This window comes from Octopus bimaculoides, chromosome 11 (genome assembly GCF_001194135.2).
Source record: "Octopus bimaculoides isolate UCB-OBI-ISO-001 chromosome 11, ASM119413v2, whole genome shotgun sequence".
In the NCBI taxonomy this organism is placed as follows: Eukaryota; Metazoa; Mollusca; class Cephalopoda; order Octopoda; family Octopodidae; genus Octopus; species Octopus bimaculoides.
Window position 1 is genome coordinate 7,617,296 of NC_068991.1, and position 10,252 is coordinate 7,627,547.

A 10,252-nucleotide genomic window follows, 5' to 3' on the forward strand; every position below is an offset into this window, starting at 1 on the left:
GCCAGTGCCCCTGGACTGGTTCTTGTGCGGGTGGCACATGAGATGCACCATTTTGAGCGTGGCCGTTGCCAGTACCGCCTGACTGGCTCCTGTAGGATTTTCGAGCGAGATCGTTGCCAGTGCCCCTGGACTGCCTTGTGCGGGTGGCACATAAAAGACACCATTTCGAGCGTGGCCGTTTTCGTGCGGGTGACACGTAAAAGCACCCACTACACTCTCTGAGTGGTTGGCGTTAGGAAAGGCATCCAGCTGTAGAAACTCTGCCAAATCAGACTGGAGCCTGGTGTTGCCATCCGGTTTCACCAGTCCTCAGTCAAATCGTCCAACCCATGCTAGCATGGAAAGCGGACGTTAAACGATGATGATGAAAAGATATTAACACTCACATGAATATGATACAACCAATCAGCACAGGTGAGGTGGCAAATTCAAAAGAAGTAAGCAAGTTTTCCCATCAAACAGTTTGGACAAAGTTTTTTGAAGGATGGCTAACAGCTATAAAAAGACTGACAAATTTAACCTAACCGGAGAGCTGTGTAGCTGTCTAGGAGAATCTATGTTTGTCTCAACAAGTTGTTTTCTCTCTCCCATGCTTTCACTTTTAAGTAACATGCTCATGTCATGGTCGACAAAAAGCACAAACTTTAACTGTAGTATTCACAAACATATATTAATTATATGCAATGATTAATTTCCTTGCACTATTTTCATTACATTATCCAGTAAGTTATATGCAAAAGATTCCTAACCATTGTATTCATTGAAGATTGATCCATTAGTTTATTGAATGTACATCTGTAACAATGCAAGTTAATAAAATATTTGAAAACTCAAACTTTAGTAAGGTCATTGTTGACACATGCAACCCTCTTCATAAGAATATCAGCATAAGAATATATGACTAATCAGTATACTAATGAAGAAAGATAATTTCCATATTTGTTGTTTATTTTTTTACGATGTTTTCAGTACATTAGGTTTTTAATGCTTAAACAATGGTAACATTATCTGTGCTCAAGAAAACCTGCCCACCACAACAGAATTGAGATCTTAAAACCAAAGTGCATTGTAAAAAGCATAGGTCTGGGTACTGGTGCCACATAAAACACCCAGTACACTCTGTAAAGTGGTTGACATTAGGAAGCGCATCCATGCTAAAACAGACTGTGGAACTTGGTGCAGCTCCTGGCCTTGCCAGTTCCTGTTAAACCATCCTACTCATGCCACGATGGAAAACAGACATTAAATGTTGATGATGATGATAATGATGATAATACATACCGTCCATATAACTTAATTTCCTTCAAAGAACCCAGAAATTTTCCAGAGAAGTACTACAATAAAAAAAAATTACATATTCTAAATAATAATGAAGTATTTACATTAGCTCAGGTTTTAGTTTTGAAATGAAACTCTGCATTATGCAGAATTAAAGATTTACCTTTTATTCTATTTTTTTTTTTACTCGTTTTACCTTTAGACTGTAGCCATGCTGGAGCACCACTTTAATGAATTTTTAGTTGAATGAATTGATCCCGATACTTATGTGTTTTCATAGCCTGGTACTTATTCTATTGGTTTCTTTTGTCAAACTGCTAAGTTATTGGGATGTAATCACACCAACACCAGTTGTCAAGCAGTGATGGGGGATAAACACAGACATAAAGACACACACATATATATGATGAGCTTCTTTCAGTTTCCATCTATGAAATCCACTCAGAAGGCTTTAGTCAACCCAAGGCTACAGTAGAAGACACTTGCCCCAAGGAACAATGAGAAATAAAACCAAAGTAAATCACAAGAAAACAGGCATATGAATTAATGGTGATTAAGTAGGAATTTCTATGTATAATTTGAAAGTCTTTAGATAGAAACATCTGTATGTAAATATTTTCCATTTTCTTATTTTAAAGTGAATTTGTAAATACAGTTACACAATTCTGTAGTATGATGACGCATGCAAAATTAGAACAAAAATATTGTTATTGAAGTTATAACTCACTGATTCTTGATCTTGCCAAATAAAAGGACATGTGACTAGGTTGAAATCTAGAGCAACGTTGACAGCCCATTTGATAAGGAAAATGTTTTCATGAAGGAGACAACGGGATATTAGAACCAGAAGCCAGGAAGAATGCAGAAGAAAACCTACCATTGTAAAACATTACAAAATATATTAGTCACAAAGCAAGGAAACAATAAGAAATGACAAAACAGAATAAAACAATTTCACAATTGACAATTAAATGGCATGTCTTCTTTATATTTAGTGGAAAGTTATAGATGGGAAGTAATAGGGAAAGTGATTAGTGTAAGGGGTAAAGAAGTGAGAGCTAATAGAGATGTCCAGAAGAGAGACAGATGTTATGGATAAATATTTGTGTGTGTGTAAGAGAGTGCATATAGGAAATAACTTCAAAGGAGTGCAGTGGTTATTTGTCGAAATAGAGAGTAAGACAGGATGGAGACATAAACCAGACTGACAGATATGAGGTAATTTGTAATGAGAGGTTTGTCTACAACAGGGGTGGGGAAACCCCAGCCCGCAGGCACAATTACGCCCACGAGCCCATTTTATTGCACCCACAGGCTGGCATACTTGTATATACAAAATATAGTAAATTTTTCAATTATAAAATTTATACAATATTCATATGCCTATTTGCGACATAGGTCGCATTTCCACTACGACTTAAAATGGTTAGACTCGAAGAGAAAATTGTCCGGCAATTCCCAATTAAATAGAAATTTCGTTTTCACTATGAAACACATAATGCTAGGTTTGCACACACACACCCCTTGAGACCCAACTATAAGGAACTGCCTGAGGATTCTACCCCCATAACCCTTCAGTGAACAGTTGACAGCAAGAATGGATGGACGGATGGATGGTTTGCAACTTAAATTTGCAGCAACAAAAAAAACAAAACTAAACATCTTAATATTGAAAAATATATGTAAAACACTTCAATTTCTTATATTCTGCATTTTATCCAAGCTCTCTTTCTCAGAGCTTTCTGCTAGGGAGCAGTCTCCCTAAGAAGTGAGAAATGGAATGGGTGTCAAGAAGAAAGGAATCTAATCATATGTTTATGTAAGAGAAGAAAAAAGAACTCTCTAGTTATAAGTACTAAACTTGTCTTTGTCCATGAAACACAATCAACAGAGCATAGCATACATCAACAAGCTACATACCTCCATTGTCTGTAGTGGCTTCCACAAGATTTGAGAAACGGGGAAGAAGAGGTTTTATGATATGTACCTAAAAGAAATTGTAATCAGTAAATCAAATCAATAAGATTATCTCCCTCTCTCACACACACATAAATACACATATAAACTGCACAAAAGAAAAATAATTTAATTTTTCAAGCTTACTTTGTGGGAATATCACAGAACATATTTCATAGTTATATACCATTCCTTACTGTTGTAATACTTAGTGAATGAATGCAATAAGCACAGCTCAAACTATAGCACGAGGGTACAGCAGATATAGCTTATCAGAACCCTCCATCTGGACCATTTGTTCAATTAACTTTTCAGCTGTATACTGAAAAATGTGCCATAGGTTTTCAAACTTTCAGCCTTTACTTTAGCATTTGGTCAAATTTTACCAACTGAATCAACAATCGTTTTATGAATGTTTACTTGTTGGTTGTTTTAAAATTGATTTTAAATACTAATAAGTGCCCCACCAGTTCTGCTTGAGCAAATACATAACATAAAGCAAGGCTGTCTTAGCAGCATTAGTGCTACCACCACCCCATTCTTGGCAAATCAATGCATTGTGCCCTATTGTATTTATTTACTGACAGCAAGCCACAGCATGCATGGATCAGGATTGGGGCCCTAAGCCCACAAGGCCCCTGAGCAAATCAGTACACTGGGGCCCTATAGTATTCACTAACAGAAAATTACAGCATACATAGGTCAGAATTGGGTCATTTCAACATTGACTCCCCCCTGGGCAAATCAGTGCACTGGGTCCTATCATATTTCTTTATTGATCAGAATTGGGCTCTTAGGCAAATTACACTGGGCCCTATTATATTATTTATTGACAGCAAATTAATGCCCTGGAGCCCTGTCATATATATTTATTGACAGAAAACCACAGCCTTCGTAGATCAGAATTGGGCCCCTAAACCCATGAAGTCCACAGGCAACTGCTTAGTGTTCCTATCTCTTATACAAGTAGCTGGTTAATGTATTCTGCCAGTGTCTTGTGACCACCCTGCCTTCGGCGACTACATAGACTAAATTTCTTTACTGGTTGATAGCATGTTTGATGTAGTTATAATCATTACAGAGTTTAATCTGATTGGTGTAAAGAAACGAGAATGGTTTGATACTAGATAATTCAAAGCATTGATGTTGCTAAGACTAGTGTAATATCGTTAATGTTTTAACATATTAGTGTTAATAATATCTCCATTAAACAGTAAGACAGGAAAAGGAATTCCTGGAAATGCTATTTCGGGTTTTAAATTCACAAGTAAAGTAAATTAGTGTAGCTCTGCCTACCAAAATAGAACTTTAAAAATGAATGTAAATGTAAGAGTGATTGTAATTATAAACTGGAATTTATTAATAAATATATACCTGTTTTTCTTCGAATATTTCAAACAGAATAATAAAATCGTCCCAAAGTTTTGTTAGTTGATGGGAATGTTGTTTGTCCCACCAAAATAATGGCACTTGATGACTTTCTGAAAGAGAACACTTCAAGTTTTCCTGAGTTTGATTGCATAAATCAACAATTCGTTTTAATAGATATATAGACTGTTTTCTCGCTAGCGAATTATTTTGACTAAACCCCTGTTGCAATAAATTCCAGAAGAGCGGGTCACAACGGAGATCTAGAAATTGTTTACTTTGAATATTCTGTTTAACAGGAAACCAAAAGTCAGCTAGAGAACATAGAATGGTCAGTGGTTTGCAGTTATAAACTTCGTCTGAACATGTTTCAGTCTCCTTTAAAATGTCAGCAATAACTGCCCAAAGTGCTACAGCTTGTGAATAGTTATCGTCACAAGATCGTATCATATCTTTCAATAATGTACAACTAATCTGACCAACTAAGGTTTCATCAAAAACTTTGAAAGCTTCAATAAATACTGGGTACAGGCATTGGACAATTTCTCCTACGATCGGAAATTCAAAATTGACAGCGGAGGCTTTCCTTAAAATTCTTTTTAAGGTTTCGATAACAATCCGAACATCAACAAACGTACATGTAATTTGATATTTACCAAAAGCAGTCGGGTTTTCGTGGATATAATGCAAAATCGACGTCTTAAACATATGAATGATGTTATTTTGGATTGAATGAGGGCACAAGTCTAGACATAAAATAAAAACATCACAAAGCGGTGCTAGCTGTTCGTAAGGTATACTAAAACCGAGAGGTAAATGATGTTGAAATTGTAAAAGTTTTGAATAGAATTCAGTGACGATTTCACCTATAATAGGTTTAATCGCATCACTTGATACAACACATTCAATGTTTTTGTCTTGATATGTTTTAATTATCCGATCAAGCGAAGGTGTGGTTTGAACTAACTGCTCCATACAGGTGCTCGAAGATACACGTTTCGATATCCGAGTTAAGAGCTGTACAATGATATCTGTAACAAGAGAATGGTCGATGGCATCACCAGAATCGTTCACTATATTTAGAGTCACTTGAAAAAGGTTTATTTCTGAATTGAGAATATCCATGGCTTTAATTTTTATGAAGTATTCACAACACAAAATATATTGTAAACACACCTATATTTTCCGAAAATAAATATAAAATGAAAACTAGTAATTAGTTTTCATACTTTATAATCATAACAATAGTAAATTCTTTTCAATCAACAGAAGCTTGGTTAGGAGAAAAACAAATTAAAATACGCAACACGTGTATCACAAGGTACGTGTACCTTAAATAAGTGTGGCACACGTTGCTAACCATGTGGTGGAACTCTTCAGCGTGAAGATTAGAATTAAACAGACTTCCGTCTTTCCAGCAACAACAATAATTGGTTTAAGCTGTTTTGTTATTGACACAAGTCCGCTGCATTGATGATGTTGATAAGTAGCCTCGCCTAGTTTTACTTTAAGCAGACGACTAATGACAGGGAGGTAACTGCCATTTGCAATGGCCTAGTGGTTAGGGTAGCGGACTCGCAGTTTCGATTCCCAGACCGGGTGTTGTGAGCGTTTATTGAGAGAAAACACCTAAAGCTCCACGAGGCTCCAGCAGGGGATGTTGGCGAACCCTGCTGTACTCTTCCACCACAACTTTCTCTCACTCTTACTTCCTGTTTCTGGTGTGCCTGTAATTCAAAGGGTCAGCCTTGTCACACTGTGTCACGCTGAATATCCCCGAGAACTACGTTAAGGGTACACGTGTCTGTGGAGTGCTCAGCCACTTGCACGTTAATTTCACGAGCAGGCTGTTCCGTTGATCGGATCAATTGGAACCCTCGACGTCGTAAGCGACGGAGTGCCAACAAACAACATCGCGATATAAAAGTGTCGATACGAAAAAGAAAACTCGACTTAAAAGCAAAAGATTGTGGTAATATGTTATCGTCACCACATCCACGGCTCGAATTGTGTATTAAATAACAGTTTCAAAACGAACATCAGACATTGTTGAAAGATCTGTTCGTTTTCCCCCGTATTTTATTTGCCGTAATTCTGGCGGAGACAAAATAAGTGCCCATAAAATTCAGATAATTGCTTTAACGATATCATTTCAATGGTATTGAATTCATATATTAGATAATGCCAAACTATAGTGCCCCAACATGACCGCAGTCCATTGACTGACGTAAACGATAAAAAAATTTTAAAAACCTTTGTGTCTGCCTTGCTAAATAACACAATGCTTCGCTGAGAATACACACACACAATACACATGTGTGTGTCTGTTTGCATAATAATCTGCTTTAATATGGTATTCTTTATTCAAACATTTCAATATATTCAAGCATTAAAAAGAGCAGAAGGAATATTGTTTAATTTATTAAACAATTCATCTTCTTTTGATTAAAAATTTATTACATAAAAAAATGATCAATTCATTAAGTTACAATTTTTTTCCTCAATTTTATTTTTTAACATTTTACAGACAATGACAATGTCACATCATTGTCCTTCGTTATGTATTCTTATCTAAACGAACATTAGTTCTAGACCATTGTTTCTGAATCTGAGATCCTGAGCTGGAGTTCTTTAGGTTTTTTGAGAGCCCAGATGACCTCATCTTCAATAACGGGTTCCCTTGTAACTTCAAGCTGTTTTGCTGTCTGGTCAGCTCCTGTGAGAGTATCAGATGACTCGGGGTGATTTAGAGTCACTGTGAAGTATTCCACCCAGCATGTATATTCCTCCTTCTATCAGCAAGATCTACACATTCTTATCTTTTCGAATACAACATATTCTACATATCAGACAAAAAAACCATGCAAGTTAGAACTTGATCTTTTGCCTCTTGACTTGAAGGTTCTGATTCCTCAGAGGAGTAAAGAACTTCAGGTTTTTTATAGTCTACCAAGGTTTGCAGCAGTATTTATTTTATTTTTATCTGGTTACTTTTAAAATTGCATTCTTTTTCTTTGTGGTCCTTATTTTCATTGCTGTTTTAGTATCCTGTCTTGTTCTCAGCTTTTGTTTCCCTTTCGGAAGGTCATTTTTTCTTGTTTTTATTGCTTGTTGTTTGGCTTTCAAGAGATTATATAATTTTTTCTGAGTTACCAAGGGGTCTTTCTTGGCTCGGTTATATTTCAATTTCAGTTGCCTGCTTTCTTCTTTCTTTAAATGCAGTTTTAACAGCTTCCAACAATGATACACAACATCATCACATGGAAGACTGACCTCAAAGTTTCTTCTGTATAAGATTTGTTCATCAGGACTAAGTGTTGTCTCTATTGCCTCAAGAGCTAAAAGCACTTTGGACTTCATTGGTGAATGTTGAGGTGTAATGACCTCAGAGTTACTTTGACCATTCAAAGATGAAGTTCCACTGCTTTGCAAAATTGATGTAATCACAGAGGAAGAAATAGGTTGTGGTGATAGCAACATTGATTCTTTGGAAGTGGATGCATTTTTTAATTCAAACGGATTAAAAGATAAAGCTTCCTCAAGTTCAGTCTCATTACTTTTATTAGATACATTTAAAACTGGAGAAGATGCTACCAGCTGAGAAGTTAATCCATGGTGCATATCAGATAATGAAATTGTAGAAACATCTAAATCAGTGATAGATGTTGTTGAAATGTCAGTAGCCTCATTGTCAAAATGTTGATTTAAGGGCCAGATACCAGCACATGCAAAGTTACTTACAATGGATAATTCATTTAAAGCATTTATATGAGCTTTCTTGAAAACTCTAGCAAAAGTTATTTTATCAACAGAAACACCGTTAGTTCGGATCCATTCTTCACATGCTTGCAGCCACTTGGCTTTCAATGGTCCCACATATATATTGGTCAAAGGTTGTAGAATTTGATTGCAACGTGATGGCAAACAAAAAAGAATAACATTGTTTACTTTGCACAAAGTGCTACAAGAAATATCTTTATGCGATTTATGACCATCCAACAACAATACAACATTACTCCGATTTTCAAGGGTTGGGAGAGATGGAATGAAACAATCTTTCAACCACGAGTAAAATGTGTTTTGTGTCATTCCTCCACAATCTGAATGAATAGCTTTTGTACCAGCTGGGAGATCAATCGTTATAGAAACACTGAAAGACTTAGCAGGGTACACAACAAAAGGTGAAAGGGTTCTTCCGTCAGCACATATTGCCATCAGTACAGTTATTTGTGAATAGCCTGGAGAAGTTAAATGATAGTCGTCTTTCATTAAGACATCCGTTGCAAGTTTTCCAGTCTTTGTATGCAATGGAAAGCTAATCTCATCACAGTAATAGATTTGTTCAGATTGTGTAATGTCTTCTTCCAAAAGCATTTCTTGGAAGCGTTTAAACCAGTCACGTGTACGATTTTCTTTTGTGGTCATTGTTTTATTGACCTTCGATTTGTTGATTGAACCTATATTTAGATCTTGGTGTCTTGACATAAATCCATACAACCATGACTTTCCTGGTAGATTATCCATGAACATATCAACTTTCCATTCACATTGATCCAGATATTGTTTGACACATTGCCGAATCTATTATAGAAAAAAGAAACAAATTTCACTTATTTTTTTTATTTTCAATCAAGTAAAATTAACCATTCCTAACAAATGTTATCTTTAAAAAAAATTTAATTTTCTACACAATAGTATAAGTGCAGGCATGGCTGTGCGGTTAAGCAGCTCATTTTGCAACACCACAGTTTCAGGTTCAATACCACTGTGCAACACCTTGGGTAAGTGTCTTCAACTATAGCCCCAGGTTAACCAATGCCTTGTCATTGAACCTGGTAGATAAGAATTGTGGAAGTCAATCATATACACACACATACATAACCACACGCACACACAGATAAACACATGCACACACACACATGGGGGAGTGTCTTTGTTTGTTCTCCCACCACTTGACAACTGGTGCTGGTTTGTTTATATCCCCATAGCTTAGCTAAAGACTGATAGAATAAGTATCGGACTTAAAGAAAAAAACAAGTACTCAAGTCAATTTGTTTGATTAAACCCTTCAAGGCAGTGCCCCAGCTTGGCCGCAGTCCGGTGATTGAAATAAGTAAAAGATAAAAGATAAAATATCATGAATAAATTTAAGATAAATAGGAAACATACCGCCTCCCCCGTTAACTTAAATCCATATTTTGACATATCTTTGATCCAGCACTTCAAACATTTCTCTTCTTCTTTCGTTAGTACAGGTCTTGGGCCTCTGACAGGCAAAGCTGTTCTTTTTCCTAAAGAGAATATAAATGTTGTCAGGGTAGAAATGCAAATAAGATCCAAGAATTAGATTAAATTAAATTCGTTTGGGTTATTTCATGACTAAGTGAAGGTGTGGATATGTGGTACGAAGTACAGAAATATTTCAACCAACCCAGAAGAAATCTTAAACATTTCATTATTTTGGATGCAAAATAAAGGCGTGAGTGGCTGTGTGGTAAGTAGCTTGCTTACCAACCACATGGTTCCGGGTTCATTCCCACTGCGTGGCACCTTGGGCAAGTGTCTTCTACTATAATCTCGGGCCGACCAAAGCCTTGTGAGTGGATTTGGTAGATGGAAAACTGAAAGAAGCCCGTCGTATATATGTATA

The 10,252-nt window shown here is 36.3% G+C and overlaps 2 protein-coding genes across 3 annotated transcripts in view; both read right to left on the minus strand.

Annotated features, from left to right (window-relative positions):
- LOC106874871 (probable methyltransferase TARBP1) overlaps positions 1 to 6,239 on the minus strand; it is a 30,707-nt gene extending 24,468 nt beyond the window's left edge. Inside the window, 5 exon segments of the mRNA XM_014922769.2 lie at positions 750 to 795; positions 1,282 to 1,334; positions 2,006 to 2,151; positions 3,199 to 3,265; positions 4,609 to 6,239. Of these exon segments, the coding sequence (XP_014778255.2) occupies positions 750 to 795; positions 1,282 to 1,334; positions 2,006 to 2,151; positions 3,199 to 3,265; positions 4,609 to 5,727 (1,431 nt within the window). The 5' untranslated portion in view covers positions 5,728 to 6,239.
- Positions 6,240 to 7,008: 769 nt separating this feature from the next.
- LOC106874873 (uncharacterized) overlaps positions 7,009 to 10,252 on the minus strand; it is a 6,335-nt gene continuing 3,091 nt past the window's right edge. For both annotated transcript variants that reach the window (XM_014922770.2, XM_014922771.2), the window contains exons 3-4: positions 9,772 to 9,893; positions 7,009 to 9,183 (exon numbers count right to left, since the gene is read on the minus strand). In XM_014922770.2, the coding sequence (XP_014778256.1) occupies positions 7,582 to 9,183; positions 9,772 to 9,893 (1,724 nt within the window). In that variant the 3' untranslated portion in view covers positions 7,009 to 7,581. The remainder of the gene's footprint in view (positions 9,184 to 9,771; positions 9,894 to 10,252) is intronic.